Raw genomic sequence first — 19470 nt, 5'->3', positions numbered from 1 at the left:
AGGAAATGAGACCACTGACCTACCTCAGCTTGTTTTCTCTGCTGTGTGTGTCATAGAAAGAGATGTGTGGGAAAAACAAAACCGACAGGTTCAGGGAAAGGATCAGAGCCGAGCCTCTCAGGAGGCAGGAGAAGGCTGCAGTGTTTGCCTAAAGGATGGTAGATGGAGGAACCTGACTAGAGGAGAAGTGGAAAACAAAGCAGTGATGTCAAGGAAAGCCAACGGATGAGTCAGACTTGTGTGTACTCTTTGAGCCGTTTATAAATTGCAGCACAACGAGATGGTGAGGTGAAGTATGAGCTGCACGGTGAAGCAGGGAGAAATATATTGGGCAGCAAATCCTTCATTCTCTATATCTCTCTCTGATTACTCAGAGGTCTGGCCAAGTCGGAAAAGAGGGATGAGGGCGCCGGCTGGGGTTACGAACTATGAGTTGGGTGTGAAAACGAGTTCAAGAAAATTTAAAGTCAATTTGAAGTTTCTGCTGCTGTTCCTGCTACCGCCGAATTGTGCTGTACCACACAGAAGTTTACCATCTTGTTTCATTGGCACGTGTGCTGCAAACACACAAAACCATACTGGTAGAGTGCTGTCTTTTTACCATAACTACAAATTAAGGTTGTAGATTAACCTCCCACAATTATAAGGGGTTGACTTGAATGAGGTTGAAAGAGCTCCTCGCGGCTTGCATTTTATCTTTTCACAGTTTCTTCTGTTGTGCTACGCTAAGCTCCATCGTTTGTTGTGCGTGGAGTTTAATGGTAGCATTTAAAGAAAATGCTTCACTATTCGAAGGAACCAGATATTTAATTTGGGTTTGAGGAAAATTAAAGGGAGAAAGTTTGAGGTGATGGTAGACAGAGCTGAGAGTATGACCAGCAACTGTTGTACTTGTAACAGAACAAATGTGTAATAAATAGGACCTGTCCTGTTCGGTTTGTATATGTAATATATCAGCGCAACAAAGTGCATAATTATGAAGTGATAGCAAAAATAAAACAGAATAATAAAACCTTTTTTTGCAAATTGAAATCGAAAAAGTGTGACATTTGTTTGCATTTGGGCTCTTCCAGTCAAAACTCATACAGCCACCTTATATATTAAATATTATATTTTTCATTAGTTTCTACCAATGGGGCAGATGTAAGAATAAGTCTTCCCCCTTCTTTTCTCCAAAAATACCTCAAGCTTTACCAAATTGGACAGAGAGCATGGATCGTCTCTGTATTTAGCTCTTTCCACATTACCATATTCCCCAACCAACTTATTTGTTCTTGTGGAAGAAAAAGCAATCCCAAAGCATGATACTGCCACCCCTACTTCTCAAAGTAGTGGTGGTGTGTTCAGGGTCATGTGCAGAGCTAGTTTTCCACCACCATGGTGCTTTGCATTTAGGCGGAAATAATTAATTTTGGTCTCATCTGAACGTAAAATTCTCTAAATGTATTTGCTTAAATGAGCATTGTTTCAGAGTCAGGGATTTACGCGCCCAACCACATCTCCATGAGGAAAACTTGATGACTCAAATAAAAACACTATATGTACAGATCACGTGAATGGGGAGGGGGGGAAAAAACAATTGCACATACAATAGGAGTCCATGATAACTGCCTCCAACCAGCTATGTTTTCCTCTTCGGTACACTTCACTGCACATGACGGAGCAGTGCACACATAGGGCGCATTAACCTCTCTCTCTCTTTCTCACACTCGTGCACACACCCAAACATTTTTCTTCCTCAGGGAGACACCAGCTGGGGCATGTAGAATATTGACTAACCATGGCAACAGCATCAATAGGTGTGGCGTCAATAAGCAGTCTTTAAAGCTGTTTGCAAATACGCCCTCTTGTCTCGTTTGATGTGTGATAATTTGATTGTTTTGGACCTTATCTATGTGATGCTCTGGATATTTTTCCGCTCTTCCAGTAAGTCTTATAACATACATGTTTTGTTTTTTTTTTTTTTTTCAATATAAGCAGTCTATACAGATTATTTTCACAATGATTTTAAGGAAATGAAGATTTTGTCTATTTTCATGTTCCTGTGGATTCTTTTAATTATGCCCAAACTTTTATATCAGTTTTACCACTTAGACCATTTTTTGCAGCCACAAAGCTGTACCCCGTCGCTGCAGGCTTTTGCCTAAGCGCTAAACAATCGAAGCAGTTCCTTTAAGTCAAATAAGGTAAAGGTTTGATTTTCTTTTATTTTTTTTTATTTTTAGTGTGCAATTAAGTAATTAATTAACTATCTTTTTAAAGCTTTTTACACATCTTTACCACAAGTCCCAGTACTTGTGAAGACCACCATGTTAATCCCATTAATTTGCAAACACGTTCTCCAATCACAGCAACTCAATGTCTGTGGCTCCATGTGTTATTAGCAGATGTATTAGACTAATCTGATTTACGATATCGTCTAATCTCATCCAGAATAACATTTAATTAAATGTGTGTAATCTCTAATCATCCACTGCATCTTATGCGGGGCATGCTTGATGCTTTTTTTTTTTTTAATAACTATATGTGTGCAGCAAAAATAAAAACGCTGTCATCTTTGCTTGTTGGCAGGTATTTGTGTGTGCTCCGTCTTGTTTGCACACAGGCTTTCTCTTTGTGTTTCTGCTTGTTGTGTAGTGTTGGTTTAAAACAGGGAGCTGTGTCTGTGCGTGGAGGCTTTGGGGAAATTTATGTTTACTTCCGTCAACGTTGTGTTTGTGTGTTCGACAGAGAGGAGATGTGGCGCCTATAGGCCTGCTGAGCACATAGACCACGGGCTCAGAGCCCGGGGAAATAAGAGCAGTCATAATTTCAAGCCCAACCTCATTAAAGCTTTTGATGCTTCTATGTTTTTTTTGTGTGTGTGTGTGTGTGTGTGTGAGTCTGATGAAAAGTTTCTATGAACCTATTCTTGTTTTTGTAACTCTCCCTACCCCCAAAACCTCCCATTTTCCTTCTCACGGAGCCTGAATCTGCTCTCATGAGCAAACTCTGAACAGATTTAAAGTCACCAAAATAAATGAGCCCAAAAGGAAAAGAGTTCAATCACCACGGCGTCGGGCATTGTGGATGCCTGCATGATGTTGATCGTAAACAAATAAGACTAATACAAAGCAGGCACACAGAGGACATTTAGCCCTTCAGGCAGTGGATCGTCATCATACATCTTCTACCACGCTGACAGCTACACCCATAATGCACACACTTATGTTTCACTCTCAGTAATGGTCTTCTCATCAAAGTGTTGATAGATGTTGCTACTCAGCTGGTGGATCGGCGACAGAGGAAGAGAAAAGGAAGAGAAGTAAACCTTTAGTAAGATTTAAAGCTGGGGGTGGGGGGAAACAGGTAAACAAGTAAATCATTGAAGAAATCAGACATTGAAGCATGGATGATGAATACGGAGAGAGGCTCCTGTGTTCTCTTGGTCGAATGCATTTTTGACCAATGCATTTGGTCAAAATGCATTGGTCTTCTTTTTTCCCCCTATGTAATTAAGATGTAGGAGTTTTAGCATTGTTAAAAGTGGAAATATTTACGACCATAAATAGCCAGACTGCACCGTGTTGACGAAAGGCCCCATAAAAACACCATTCAGGTCAGAGTCTTAAGTTATGCTACTAAGCCTATGATGCGTCTGACTCAGGGAAGAGAAAATATGTGATCCTGTTAACATTCTTAAAGGAGAAAATCTGTTTAGGCTTCCAGGAGGTTCGGTTTTTGAAGTTGCAATAAAAATCATGTCCCAAAACCCTTCCAGTTTAAGAATAGAATAGAATTTATTCTTACCCAAACTTTTTACGCTATTGTGATTTTACACTGGTTCAAGCAAATAAAACAAATAAATTATAGACCTGACCAAGGTTCTCAACTTTTATATTTCGATATTCACCTGTCAACTTCAAAAGTCCTAGACTTTATCGTCTATGTTGACTTTCAAAGCTCTTGCCTATTTAACAAACTTTACTTATGACTAAAGCAAATAAACATATGATTACTTAGCCTGCTTGAAAAATTACATAAATTACTAAAATACCACGATTGACCCATTTCATCATTATTTTAAGCAAACTTCATAAGTACTGTTGAGATTATGAAGTTAACAGGTAAGCAAAGGATAAATTTTCATGTTCTTCTTCTACGGTGTAAGGCACTGAATATCAGCCAGAAGGAAAATAGTCTCTAAAAAGTCTTAGAGAGATTTACTGAAGTATGTCAACAATGCAATGGAATTCCTATTATTGGTGATGGAACATGACAGGCACAAACCTTCCTTGGTGAGACTCTAGTAGCAGCATGCATGGGGTCTTGAGTACTGAGGATCTTGGTAGCAGCAATGACAGATTACCCATGATGCATGTGCACTTGCATGATTTGATCAGGCAATTTGAATGAAGCCTGTCCACTTGGTCGTGTCTTCCTCAAGAGCACTCTGCTGGATCCTGGGAGAGCAATGAAATATTGAAGTTCTTCAGGTGCCATGTCAAATTCAAAGAGACAAACGTCAGGCTTTATATGTAGCGATAAGGAAGGAGGAGGACAAAGAGGGGGAAGCGTCTGAAATTGACCAGCCAGAGTAGCTCTCCGGAGACAGCAACTTCTTTTTCTTCAGTGTTTTGTTATTTGCTTAAAGAAAACTTAAATCTGCTATACTTTCATACTGGAACTTTAAAGCTATTGCTACCCACAGAGAGATCCTGAAAAGCCACTTTCAGTCAGTATCTTGAGGATAATAGTTTCAAACTAGAGTTTAGATTAGAGAAAAGACAGGGCGTTGACAGGAATATTGATTGCTCAGGCTCACTTGCAAATATCACAGCAATTAAACTTTAGAAGGGGAAGATTGTGAATTGAAGACTCTGTTCCCCGGGGTTGTTTCTGTCAGACTACACAGTAGCTTGTGCCCTTTCCTCTTGATTGTTGGAGGTAGCGCGTTTATTGTTACTGGAGTTTTTCTCCTTCTCTCACCTACACCACCACCTTGTTGGCTTGCATTGTTTCTGTTGCTTTCTACCTTTTAAGGGCTTCTAGAATACACTGACTGGGCAGCCTGGGGCAAATGAAGGTGAACTATAAGAGATGAATGTAATTTTGAGACAGGGGCTTCCTGCAGTCTCAGTGGGGCTGTGGGTGTATGTCATATCCTGTCCACCAGCTGTCAGTCAGTACAGGGGGTCTCGGTGATACCAGGCTGACTGACAGCTTACAGCAGTGCTTTGTATATGAGTGTTTGTGTGCATATAGCGATATAATACATCAGCATCCAGCTGCCTCCAGGGGTGGATGCTCTGCGTGAACGTACATGAAGGAGACGCTCATTCCTAATGACAGCAGAAGGTCACTGTTATCACTCTCATACTCTTGAGCGTGTACCAGTAGTCCTCCTCGCTCCTTCTCCGCAAATAAACCAGTTTGCTTCCTGATACGCGGTGATTAAATGACACATGAGCTGTCACTTTTATCTGTCTTTTCCAGTGCCAGGAATATCTCAATCATAATGAGAGTTTGTGCACATGGACAAACAGGGTGGAGTATTTCATATGTCAAGTTTTCCATATCTCGGGTTTAGTGACAAAGTTGTTAAGGTTGGTGTGCATCTGTCGGGTTTTTGAACAATTCGGATTGTATTATCACTTCACTCTTTTCTCGATTGGTTACATTTTTATTTTCCTGAAGTGTTTTCACATGAGATCATGGGAAGCGATGAATTTTTTATAATCTGCATCTGCTCAGCTGACAGACTGCTTCAAAATGTGGGAGATGCTCTGTGAAAAGAAAAAAAACAAAACAACTCTTTTTACATAGACATTAAGAAAAAAAAGGAACCATTTAACATTGTCACATTGTAGTTTTACTTTATTATTTAGTATTTTTATTATTTTAACACCAATTATTGATCAGTTGTGATGTTGGTTCTTTGATGTATCTGGCTGAAGGAGACCGACTGTCCTTTCACATCCCAGTGGATGCATTTTAGATATTTGCACTAAAATTTTAGGAAGAACTTAAAGATGATTCAACTAATTTTGAAAAAAAACACAAAAAAAAACCTTTGCATCGACAAAAAACAATTGATTTTCATTTTACCATAACTTTCTTTTTATGCACTCTTCTGTTATCAAAAGAGGTCATAGTTTAGCCATTTGGCTCACTTTTGAGGTTTTCTGATTCAAGTCATGCTTTACCGTATTTACACTTAAGTGTATGATAGAAGCTGCTTTAATAGCATCAATAAAAGCTTAATTTGTTTTGAATCCCACTGCATGTCATCTTGCCAAGAAAAATAAAGAGATCTAATGTTACAGGCAATCCCCTTCAATGGATAAAGCATTGACCAGGTAACTTGATGTGCATCTATGACAATGGCCAGGAGGCCACAGCACAGGGATTACAACAATCTGGAAAGGATTGATATTAAGCATAGATGTAAACATAAACCTTCATAAAGGTGTAGAGCCACTGTGTTTGTGGCTGCAATGGAAGATATGAGGATTCACAGTAATCCGTGACCCTATCACCAGAAGAGAAGGGGAGACATCTGGATGAAGAGGGGTGAAGCGATGAGAAGAAGGAGAAAGATAAACGTGAAGGAAGGTTCTCTGAAATCTGAACCGTTTGCCTTGAAGCCTGTTTGAGATTTTGAGTGTGTGTGTGTGTGTGTTCAGAAGGTGGGAATACCCCACCACCACTAACACCACCACGGTTCAGAGTGTTACCCTGACAACAGGGTTAGAGGCTGTCCCCCCGGCCAGAGAAGAAAGACCCAGCCTTCTGACGCCGGCTAGAGAAGAAAGACCCAACATTCTGACGCGAGCTTAAAACTGAGTGCAGCCGTCTGTTTGGAGTGCATTCTTCTCCTTTGTTTGGTGCTGTTCCTGTTGGAATGCGTTCCTTCTTTTTTTACTTTCCATACTCGCTTGTAAATGCCAGATGCTTTCCTTCTTTACTGCAGCTTTTTAGATTTGTCATCAAACATTTTCCATTTCATTTATTACTCGCGCCTTCACACCCAAGATTTGCCCGGCTTTCGTTATTCTCTTGCCATTTTGCTCTTGCACTGAGAATTTGAAATAAACTACTTTATTTTACAAATTGCTGTACTGTTTCGCAGGGTACGTATGCAGGGCTTATTTTTCAAATTAATGTCACCAAACCGAGCAAACTTTTGCAGCATAAACCATTTCTGTCATTATATTGTTGAACTATTTCTTTGTCGTGCTTCTCTGTCCAATAGTTTCATTCGTTTCCACACAGTAGACACTTACACAAAAATGCTTTAGGTGACTTAAGGTAATAATAATTCCTACTTATATCCTTTGCCTTTAAACAGCTCCTCACTGCAGTATGGATACTTTCTTTTGTTCCTTAATGTTCTATACTTTTCTAACTTAAAAAAAACCTACCTAACACATCTGCATAATTTCTTACATTATGTAGGTTTGTCAAGACATAATTAACATGTCTCAATGGCGGGCTGACTGACATAATCAAAGACATTAAATAACAGATATCTGATGCATATACTTTGAGCTGATAGGTAAAATCAGGTCATTTTTTTGTTGCAAAAACAGAAAAAAACTAAAACTACATCTGCAACAACCTAAAAGAATATTTGAAAATAAACGTTTTTTAAATTATTTTTGATAGTACAGAAATGGTTTTCTTCTATAACACAGAGCCAACCTTTGTTCCCTGTTCTCTCAGGATCACATGCTGCTGTTCTTACTTAGGAGGCTAGAGTTATTCAGTTTTTTTTTTGGCTTTCAAATAGTTTCTATATTTTGTACGTATTATTGATATTTTCATTGCTCCACAAGCAGAAATGCGTTTTGGCTGACCTAAATGGCTGATTGACAGAGGCGATGTTCTCAAAGACCCTGGAACTAACCTTTAAAAGTGCTTTGATCGGGTTTGATCCTGTTATTTCAAACCGGATTTGGACTTTCCTAATTATAATATTTCATTTTGTGCCGGCAGAGAGCATGCAAACCGGACGGAGCTCGTAATCAGTTCAGAGCGAGACACACAAAGCCAATTCAAAGAACCACAGTAAGACACACATACAACATACCAAGAAGGGTGTGCAATGTATGCATAAATATGTGCATATATTTTGAATTTCTCCCCATTATCGTCCCTTTCATTTATTTTCTTACTTCATGATTTTGAGTGATAGTGATGTCAATTTTCACTTGGAGGGAGTGTAAAAGCCATGAGACGAAACCGCGTAATTGGCATGCAGTGAGAACAGCAGTTGAAAGTGAACGTTGGTGTAAATTAGGTGATGGGTCACACTATGTTATCTTTAACTCATTTTCACACGTGTGCTGACCAGCTAAGCCTCTTGTCATAGTTTCTGACTCTCTGCGTTGTCGCTTGTTGTTACCTGTTGTTTTCTCTCATGTGCCCTAAAAATACCAGAGTTGTCTTTGTAGATCTCACAGATATGCACATACACATAGGGATGCATCAAAAGATGCACACCAAAACACATTGTCATTGTGCACGCTCACATACACCAATCCCTTTCACTCCATTCACCCTCCCTAGGGAAAAAAAAAAAAAAAAGTCCTGCATCAGCTGCTAAATTGCCTAAACTCCCTCTCATCCGCTAATGGGCTACCTGTCTTCCTCCATGTCTGCCTCTCTGTCTACATTAATGAGTTTCTGTTGTCTGTCTGTCTGCCTCTATGTCCTCCTGAATGTTTGATGTCTTGTCTTTATGTTGACTTTACTCATGTCTCTGCAGAGGAGAGTTCCTGCTGTGCTCATGTGCCCGTTTTCCTCTCGCCTGTTTTCATGTCTGCTCCTAATTTAACCGTTTTCTGGGTCTCACCATGATGCTTTTAACTGCCCTTTAGGGATACTGTGATACTCAGTCTTTACTCGAAACACTTACATATTCTCTTAATGAATTGTGCTCATTTCCTTGTTTGGTGCAACTCGTCAACAAGAAAAGGCCAGTGAATGAGTGAACTCTTGCATGCAATGAATGAAAACTTTAATGTTTATATTTGAAAGTGACATAATATTCAAACTTTGAAGCTTTTCTGGGCATGTTCAAAATGTACATACCAGTCTTAAGAGTGTACATAAAAGCCTGTGGTGTTCCTTGAGCTTTATATATATATGTATTGTGGAGACAAGTAATAACAGTACTTGCATGTCAGATATGCCTAATTTAAGTGTAATATTTTCTAAAAACTTTTTTTTTTACAGATTGTCCCCGATTAAATCAAATTACCTTCTGAGTCATGTTTAAGAAATATTTTGTTACAGTAAATTAAATTATAGAAAATTACTTTAGCTGTTGCTATGGTGTGAAATGTCTCTTGAATGGTTCTTCCTTTTTGTTCATAATTTTGTCAAATCAGAAATGATCAAAATTTTCCATCCCACTGTGTTTTCACAGCTTTTAACTGTAATGACCAGTTGATCTTTTCCATCATTTGGTAAAGTCAAAAAAGCTTTTGCCACACACTGAAAAACAAATCTTTGGACAAGGTAAAAACAATCGAATAAATGTGGCAGAGGAAGATCTACTCTTAAAAGTAAAAAGGGAAGTAGATACTCCCTGAGAATTGAGACTAAGTAGTCAGGATAGTAAAGGGTATCCTCTCCATCTTTGTAACTGCAATAAAAACATCACATTAGTCATTGTCACTGACTCCCCTTCTACTTATTCCCATTGTTCCACTTTTGCCATGGGGTAATATATCCTTCTGAAAGAGATGTTTTACTCGCTTTCACAGCATTTAAGAACTGTCCTTGCTCATCATCTTCTTCTGCTTCTCCCTACAACTTTAGATCCATTTTGTCTCAAAGTAGCTGATATGGGCATGATAACACACCTAAATTGAATGCAGTCTAATTGCAAATTGGAAAACAGATTAAATTGTTTTACTGTTCTTTCTAGTATCCAGACGAGCTATTAGCAATACTAACTTGCAGATTTCTTTTGATATTAAAGTTTAGCTCAAAATTATTCACCTTTAGCAGATCAAGATTAAAAATCATTCTCACTGAGCTAAATGAATACATTTGCAGGTAAATAACGTATTTTTCGGACTATAACCCACTATTTTTACTCCATGCTTTGAACCACGCGGCTTATAGCTGTCATAACGGGTGATAGTGAACGTACCCACATTCAAGAACACAATCAGGAGAGTAAATCACAATAATAAGGTTTATTAAATAAAGAGTGGAGAGGGAGTTCTGGAAACAGGGTTGGGACTGCCGGGTCGTCAACTGGAAATAGGAGGATTGATGTAAATACAGTCGATAACTGAATAATTAGCGGAGCTAGTCGGAGAGTCTTACTTGGGAAAAGAGTAGCAAGTGAGCTGGGTTTAGGATGTTGCCTGGTCTTGCTGGAGGTCGGAGATCCAGAGCTCGCTAATCCGGCGAGCGATGCACGTGGGAGGGCGGACAGGTAAGAAAGGCTGTAGCGGACGGCTGGCAAACTGAGAACTCGGATTTATCCAGGGACAAGGATCTGGCTTTCAGCAGGTAAGACCTGAGGCGTCAGAGAGAGGAAAGGTTCCTCGGGAGGCTGGTCGAATCGGAGACCGTTCTGAGGTTCGGCGTCCTACAGGTACGACCTGACGAGGGAAAAACACGACGAAGGTTACTTCAGACTTTAACTCAGAGGGCCTAGCTCAGAGATAGTTACCATTCAAGGTTAACACTCAGGCACCGGAGTGTTTGCCAGCCGCCGTCTAAATACTCCACTTCAGCCCTCTTCTGATTAGCCACAGGTACAGCAACGGGGTCTGCCCCCGCACCTTCCAGGGGCTCAACCCTGCAGCTTTTAAGTTGAAGGCTATCGATCTGGCAGTACAGATCGATAGCCACTGTACGTAAACTCGGCATGAACGAATCCAAGGTACGCAGAGCTGCGTCCTTAATAGCAGATTTATCAATGTTGGAAAGCCGAGAGTGGCGGAGATACCAGCGGATTATGACCCGGTGCAGCTTATATGTATGTTTCCTTTTTTTTGTTTGTTTTTTAACTTTGTGGGTGCGGCTTATAGTGAGGTGCGCTGTATAGTCCATAAAATGCCAGACTATAGATATGTAGTCCTGTGTATGTATTTAAACTCTTAAAGATCAAACTCACAAACTGAAAATGTAACTTTGAAGATTTAAATGTACAGATGTAGAAAAAAAAGTTACTTTGTATATCATGACATAGTAGCATGAGCCAACTTTTGAATCTGGACCCTTTTCAAAGGTCAATAACTTTTAAGCCTGCTTGACCCAAAACCTTGTTCTGTAAAGTCAAAGGTTGTGAAGAAAAGCACTTGAGCATTTCAGATACTTGGGTACCAGCCATGCCGTTGCAGAAACAACACCTCATAGACAGTATTTTTTTCTAAAGGATTTAGTGTGGGTTTTGTTGCCTTCACATATTAGAATACAGATGCCTGTTGTGTCACCTCTTATTGTCTATTGTTTGTTGGTCTCCATCAGTGTTTCCCCTTTAATGTCAGCCTATTTCATGAAACCTGTCATAAATAGAGCCATGTTGACAGTTCAATTTACCTCATAACCCTTCATATAGATATATATGTGCGTGCACACACACACACACACTCACACACACATTGACTTCACTGTTGAGCATCAGTTCCATTCCAGGTACCTCTTGGGTTTCCACAGAGACGGGGGAGGGAAAGCAATAACGGCACACTTGACCCATCTGTTTTTTATTGGCCTGTTCTCACCTTCACACAGACCCACTCACACACACCTTGAATCTAATCTGGGAGACCTCACCTCCGTGGTGATATTCCTCCATCCTCCCCAGAGGATTATAGGAGAGAAGAGGGGCGAGGAGGAGAGGAGGAAGTTAATAATTTTGCCTCTCAGCAACCTGAAGGTGATAAGATTGTGTGTTTGAGTCTCGTATCACATGCGGACACTTGTGCAGCAGTGCAAAAAAACACGCTGTACATAAAGGGGTCATTACAGCTTCCCATCCTTACTCGTAATGTTTGTGTTGTCCCTGAAACGTCAGACAACAATCTTGCTAGAACTTTTTCAGGATTTGGTAGAGGAGCTGTTTGTGTGAACCGTGTGTATTTGATAGTGTATCTCTGAACAACACCAGTTCTGGGGAAGGGGGGGGGGAGAGCAACATATCTGGGGCAAATATTAGGGAAAAAAAAGAAAAGATTAGCCCTTGCGACAAGGTTGTTTACTGTTTATTCTGGTCGCCAGTCGCATTCCTCCTCATACTGGCAGTCGTGAAGATTTTGTTTTCACTTTTTATTCCTTTGTGGATTTTTTATCCTGGTTCAGATTTCTGTCAAAAGTTTGTGTGTGTGCACGCAGATATTTGTGTGTGCCTGCCTTGTGCATTAATTATGTTAGGCTGCTCGTCTGAACTCAATCTTTCCACAGCCATCAGTCGTTACAGTGGCTTCGGGGTCCCATTTAGGGAGTTCCCATTTTTCTCCATGCAAATAGCACTAGAGCAGATTAGGTGAACTTGAAGGAATTAAAAGGGATTTATTGCAAGTTGAAGGCAAGGTAATGAATTATGAATAACATGGATATAAAATGTAAATCTAACCTAAGTAAACTGTTTTCAGTTATTCTGAAAAATTATTTTGTAAATAAGCTGCATTCAGACATTTCCTTTCTGATTGATTAGCAAAGCATTAACATACAAAGCCTCTGTTCTGCCCATAGAAATCCCCTTCTGCCATGAACACACTCTAGTTGGCTGTGTGTATAATTGAGGCTCTTCCTAAGAACACTTTGACATGTAGACTGGAGAAGCTGCTGATCAAACCGCCGACCCTTCAATTAGTGGATGACCTGCTCTACCTCCTGAGCCTTTAAGCGCCTTGGTCGCAATAAAAAATAAAAATAAAAAAAAACATTGTCTAATGAGCTGAATGTTTGCAGTTTTTACTGATTCACACTCACACAGCTTAGGGGCCCCTTGTGTTGTGTGTTTGCAGCAGTTTTTCTTTCCTTTTGGTGATCATTTATGAACCATATTAAGAGATGCAACAGTCAGAATTTTCTGGCCAATTTCTGAGGTCTGGCTTTAGTAAAGCTTTGACCCGCAGGCGTCAGCAAATTATGATTTCTCTCAAAGAACTGATATTACAAAAACAGCATTCAAAATATTTTCAGTCCAGCTTTCTTACTGTGAGCAGTAGGTGTTTATATGACCACATCACTGAGATGTGATGTCACTGAGAGCATTTCCCGTAAAGGAGGGTTTTATTAATGTCCTAAATCTGTGTTGCAAACTGTTTATAGCATCTTATATAATAGTAAGCACAGTTTGCAGTGCTGAAGTGGCCACGTATTACTTTAACTATGAAATTTGCAAAAAATAATGCCAATGTTAGAACATTGAAGGCTCCAGTGGATAAAACAGATCAACATTGCTGTATTCTTTTCGGTTTATTGTTTCTGTTCAATGGCCTGCTCTTTCTCTTGCAGCCTGACTGGCAGACATGTCTGACATGTCACAGAGATTAACGTCTTGCATCTCTGTGCTTCCTCAGGCCTCATTTTAAACACATCCTTCATACTGATAACTTTTTTTTTTTTTTTACTCTCTGTGTTGAAGACAGTTTTCGTGAGAGCAGCTTGGTAGTGGTTTACATGTGGACCATTCACTGACTGAGAAAGGCAGTGTTGTTGAGTTTCTGAATCGAGCTACAGATCATCCAATTACAGTCAAGAGCCAGTTTCTCAGTGCATCTTAAACTGGAATAAAATTTTAAGTATTTGTATTGTGCTTTTATGACTGGGCTGGTAATTTCGCCAAGCCATTCTCAGTGGCCAAGACTTAACGAGTGACATTCTGTCCCTGCAGTGTGTATAAACAACAAACAATTAACTTGTTCCTCAATGGATTTTCTCTTAGCTTATTGTTTGTGGTATTTTAGTGTTTTTGTGTGTATTTGGAGAAGTGGGTATGTGCGTCATTTTGCGCATCGTGAAGCTTCCCTACGGCAGCACTGCCGCAGAAGGCAGCACAGGTGTTTGTTTTGTAATTACTTGTATTGCACAGACCCATCACTGTTGTTATAACTGTTTGATGGGAATCTTATTTTTTGTTTAATTTTTTAAAAATTCAGTTGTTTTGCAATAGTTATTATTGTTGATACATTTTATCGCCTTTTTTTGTTTACATCCATATAAGTATTGTCTGACCAGTTACATTTGGACTGATGCCTTTTTTTTATCTCTCATTTGTCACAGTTCTCAAAGGAGAAATACTTGCTGGAGTCTCCGCCAGAGAAACTTCGTAAAGAACTGGAAGAGGAGTTGAAGCTGAGCCCTGCTGACATCCGGAGCCATGGCTGGTACCATGGACACATCCCCAGAGAGGTATTAGTGCTGCCGGGTTTCTTTACTTGTTGGTCAGACTACACAAGGTAAAGACAGCATAACAGCAATATAAAAATTTTCAAGCACAATAACTTCCATTACCAACGAATGCTTCATAAAATTCCCGGGTGGGTTTAGTTAGAAGCTTAAAACCTTAAGTTTTTGGTTTGCTTTTGTTTATTCAGTTTTTTCAACACTCCTAAAGAATGTAGCTCAGTCATAAATAATTCATCATATATGCTTTTTTAAATATCAGTTTTCCTCATGTGATCTTTAAAAAAAAAAGAAGAATGAATTAAGTAATTTGGTGGTAACTATGAGCATTACCGTCTCAAGTAAAGCTGACTGTGTTTTTTTTGTGTGCAATAAATGGGGAGATATGGCTAATTTCAAAATGTGTTTAGTTTGGAGAAAGAATGCTTTTTAGTGTTAAATTGTTGTAAAGATACAAATACCCTTTTCACCTAAAACAGTAAGTTTTCTTTATGCTAAAATACATAACTGCAAACATATTTGAGACCTTTAGGTGGATGTTCAATGCACAAAAACCAAAAATATTAAACTATCATTAATGTGGTGGACAACTCTTCTTTGTCAACTGTCTAATTGAAATCTGGAATTTACCTGGTTGGATTTATTATGAGTGGGACTGAGTATTATTTATGCTGCTACAGAAGCACTTAAGACTTCTATGTCCTTCATCCTCCAGATTTAGAAAAAAACTTCCAAAGCTTCAGAGTTTAGGGATTTAGCATCCCTGTTATTTTTCTACTTTTCCCAGTTGTCTTTTTTTGTGACTGTGTGGGACCTTTTTCTCTGAGGTTTTATGATTATGTATGCATGAAAATTTCTTGCCAGCACAAGGTCACTGTGGAGGGACCTGCTAGACATCACAGACAGCAAGTCAGAATTTAGATGCAAATTGGTGGCAAAAAAGCACAAATGAAAATGAATGAATGATTTAAAGACTTTATGTAGTTAATGAACGAGTGTTGAAGCTGAATTTTACAGTTCAAGGACCGTGTGTTCTTAACAATATGTCTGTATCCAGAGCTTTACACAAAGCGCACAGATAAATCGGAGAGTGTATCGGAAGATGTAGAAGGTCAAAATAAAAAAAAATAAAAAAAAGGTTGTTTACAGATCTGTTAACACCGTCTGAGTTCAGAAGCTGAAAACATGTGAAACCATGTGTGAAATTTGGAGGAGAAAAGAAAAAATGTGTTGGTGTGGCTGTAAACAACAAGCATCTAGCAAAACAATTTCGGAAATATTTTGGAGGTCAAAGAGTTTGGAAATTACTGTTTTTCAGATTTCGGTTTCCTTTTTTTACATGTTGTATTTTTTTGGGAAAAAACCGCCAAGAATATAAAATAAAAGTTGAAAGTGCATATTATCATCTACATCACAGCCATGGCTCAAAACGATTTTGTTTCCTTAGAAATAGGAGGAACAGTTTTGTGATTTCGTTTTAAACACCTTGCTGTTGCTGAAAATATCTTACTACACCTTCTTCAGTCAATGATTCATTCACACAAAGAAATTTGTTTTTAGTGCAATAAGATGCATTCACTGCAAGACAAAAACAAGACGCTCGAGGCTCTGACTTTCAGTCACTTCTCAAGATGAAACTTGTATGATACTGGTATTTTCTAATTTCGTTTTGAAGAAATTGAAGTACAATTTTCTAGTTGTCAAGCAAAACAAAAACTATAGATTCTTAGCAGAAACTTATAGGAAAATAAGTAGACACCAACTGATTTTAGTAACGTTATCAAAGGATTTCCCAGCTGGGTGTAGGTCATGTTTTAAGAGTTTTAAAAGTCAACATGTCGTGGGAATTTTAAGGCTTATTTTTGTTTCCTGTTAAAAAAAAAAAAGTTATCTTAATTACAACAGTTTTGAATGTTGGTCTGTTTTCAAGACAACAAATGCAAGAATAGTAGTTAGACACAAATGAAAAAGGGTGTAACTCTACCTCCAGATTAATTCACCCTGGTGGTTACACACGCATAAATCCGAAACCAAAGAAAAAAGCAACAGTTTTGTATAAGAATAGAAACTCTTTTTACATGGAACAAATGTTTCACAGAACACACTCGTGCCTGTAATCGCATGGTATTAGCAGAGTGATTACTCCGGCATCATCTCTGGCTTTGAAAGGCGCAGTTTAGGCGGTTTACTCACAGAACGACACTGATTAATGAAGCCCATCATCTGTCGCAGCTCGGCAGCGAGTGCTTTAGCGTTCGGAAGGAGGGAGACTCTGCCAAACAGACAGCTGCGTATGTTGCTGATGTACGCAGTTGAGCTTCACAGCTGGGGACAAACACACACAAACACACAGTTTTGGGAGCACATGTGGAGGGTACGTCTTCATCTTCTTCGTCTCCCTGGCTCTTGATCAACCTGCGTCTCTTTCGAACACAAAACACCGACTTGTGCCATCTGCATGTTTTTTGCTCCTTTGATTTACATGAAATATTCATATATTCAGGGATTTTCCCCCAGTTTAAACTTTGGGGGAAACCCCAGGCCAGGTTACCAAGATAGCACTCAGTGAGCTTATTTTAATCAGTTTTAATCCCGTCCATCCCTCCTGATTTTGCTCTTCATCCTCTAGTTTTAAAGTTAAAATATCTCACTTTTAAGGAAGTTATATAGCTTTCCCTTCATATTTTTTTTTTAAATTTCTAATAACACAATCCTACTCCTTTTAACAGAATAACATTTGGCACTGGGGGAGATAAAAGCTTTGCATGAATTTGAGGCCTTTTGATCTGTGCATTTGCTGCCTCCTGCTGGCCTGTGACACTGTTTTCCTTTTGGCTTTGTTGCTCTGCATATTTCATGGCTTGTTTAAAGAATTTAACGCTTCTCACCCTCTGCTTTCACAAACAGCCTTCTTACAGGTTGCTTTAAAAGACACACTCCTCAGGCTGATTTTAGCGCCTCTTTTTCCACACATCTAATTAACGGATTTTTGGTATTTCTTTTTCCCCACAAGTGCAGTTTTAGTTTTAGTTGGCAGTGATACGTGCAGCCCGATGCTGTTTCGTTGATCGTGAATGGAACATTAGTTTTCTAGATTGGCTCTTCATTGGTGTTGTAGAGTATTAAGTGGATCGTAAGAACTGAATCGGTGTGAAAAATCTGTTTAACACTAGGACAAATGTTTGATCAGCAGCACTAAGTCCTGAGGAACTGTTATAAATAACCACACATTTCCTAAGTCCCTTATTCATCTTTCAAATTGTGACAAACAAATTATTCATACACATGCCACAACTAATGTAGTTTGCTGCTCTTTTTCTGTTTGCATTGTAGTTTTTTGTTTTTTTGTTTGTTTTTTTTTTAACTTAACTGGGCTTTTTCTCTTCCTTTCAGGTCTCTGAGTCTCTGGTTTTGCGAAACGGTGATTTCCTTGTGCGAGACTCCCTGACCAATGTCGGCGATTACGTTCTGACCTGTCGATGGGACAATGAGGTGCTCCACTTCAAGATCAGCAAAGTTCTGGTGAAATCAAATGAGACTAAGGTACCTCAACTTCTGCTAGGGCAGGGATCTTTAAGCAGGAAAATATGAAGCAGTCGATGTGAAAATATGAAATACTTTTAACTTTCATAATTTTATTACATTTTAAAAAGCGAAGTTTAGTGGGGAAAAATGTTTAAAGAGACAATGAGGATGTAAAAATCTGATCAGGTGCATATTGCAACCAGTTGTTTGCAACCAGTTGTTTCCATTGATGATGCATTTGTTCTCATCTGTTGGGAGTTCGCCCAGTGAGTCACTGTGTTCAACAACAGTGATATTATGAGACTATTTCATTAGCAACAGGCCGCCACGTGCTCGGTCTGTTCCAAGTTATCAAACCTCACCTTGTTTAGCTGCTTATTTTACCGAGGACACAAGAGTTCTGCATTTTAAGCTGAATTGGAAAGTTTGTCTTTGCCAAGACAATAAATGCTTCTCTTTTCATTTGGTATTTTTGTGTTTGTTGTCTCGTTGTCTCTGCTAACATGCTGCAGGTGTACAAAGCTGACCAGCTGCGATCCTGCTTACTCTTTCTTTTGTGTGTTTTTACCAGCTGTGAGATCATTTCCGTGATATTATTGGAGGATCAAGACGATCCGCCGATGTTTTACTCACTTAATAAATAATAGAATGGAACGAATGTTCTAAGCAAGTGTTCAAAACAAAACCTTCCCTCCTTGTCTTCCTCAGGTGCAGTACGTGTTGGAGTCAGACAGCTTCGACTCTGTTCAGGAGCTCGTGCGCTTTTACGTGGGCCAACGCAAAGCCGTCTCGCAGTCCAGCGGCGCCCACATCTACTGTCCCGTCAGCAGGACTCTACCTCTGCGCTACCTGGAGGCGACCTTCGCCCTGTCCAACAGCAAGCACAGCTCCGCCTACTCGCCGTCCAGCCAGAGGGGGGCGTACATCAAGCGACGGAGCGTCACCATGACGGACGGGCTGACGACAGAAAAGATGATGCCTCACAGGTGAGGAGGGCGCGGACGCTGATGTTCCCTGACGGCTCTTTCTCTCTTGTAGCTTTGTGAGAAATGTTATTGATTTTTTTTGTGTCGCATACATAATCAGTGATTCAGACAGCCCCAGTCCAGTTGAGACACCGTTGGCCCCGCCCGAGCAAGAGCCGGAGCCTGTGTCCGAATGCAGGTTGTGTTTATGTGTGTGACAACAATGGTGTTGCTCTGGTTCCCTCCACACTCCTAGAGCCCCTTCACTTCACAGACACCTGTAGTACTTCCCTTTGTGATGAGAACTGTTCACTTCTGCACCCAGTGAGGCAAGTTTTAAACGGCATGTAGCTGTTTAAAACTTGATGAATCTACCAATGAGGAGCAGACAAGATTCTGGGCACCAAGTTGCCTTTTTCCAACCATAAACTTCAATATAATTTATTTAGAATGTATTTAACACCCAATTATGAAATGGAGTAAAAACAAGACATGGTTCAAACTTTATTACTAACTTGTGTGAAAAGTGTAGTGTGCTTTTGTTTTAAACCTCTATGAGCCAATACTCTGAAACCACCTTCCCAAATGTCTGCACGCTTTGTATGATCTAGAAACTAAAATC

At 39.6% G+C, this 19470-nt stretch overlaps 1 protein-coding gene and 1 long non-coding RNA gene across 6 annotated transcripts in view; one reads left to right on the top strand and one right to left on the bottom strand.

Annotated features, from left to right (window-relative positions):
* The window catches only part of sh2d3ca (SH2 domain containing 3Ca), a 63680-nt gene that overhangs the window by 36348 nt on the left and 7862 nt on the right, over positions 1-19470 (top strand). For 4 of the 5 annotated variants that reach the window (XM_015033989.1, XM_015034012.1, XM_015034003.1 and 1 more), the window contains 4 exons: positions 14236-14364; positions 17752-17901; positions 18592-18869; positions 18970-19047. In XM_015033989.1, the coding sequence (XP_014889475.1) occupies positions 14236-14364; positions 17752-17901; positions 18592-18869; positions 18970-19047 (635 nt within the window). The remainder of the gene's footprint in view (positions 1-14235; positions 14365-17751; positions 17902-18591; positions 18870-18969; positions 19048-19470) is intronic. The other variant, XM_015033998.1, reaches the window with a different exon arrangement.
* LOC106948389 (uncharacterized) lies at positions 10171-10810 on the bottom strand. Its single transcript, XR_001425159.1, has 2 exons — positions 10324-10810; positions 10171-10251 (listed from the first exon to the last, which is right to left on the bottom strand). It is a non-coding gene; the product is annotated as an uncharacterized LOC106948389 (long non-coding RNA).

The sequence above is a fragment of the Poecilia latipinna genome, unplaced genomic scaffold (assembly GCF_001443285.1).
Source record: "Poecilia latipinna isolate Pla-1442-1.1 unplaced genomic scaffold, P_latipinna-1.0 Scaffold16, whole genome shotgun sequence".
Taxonomy (NCBI): Eukaryota; Metazoa; Chordata; class Actinopteri; order Cyprinodontiformes; family Poeciliidae; genus Poecilia; species Poecilia latipinna.
The sequence above is the reverse complement of the archived record's forward strand: the minus strand, read 5'-3'. Positions and strand labels throughout refer to the sequence as shown.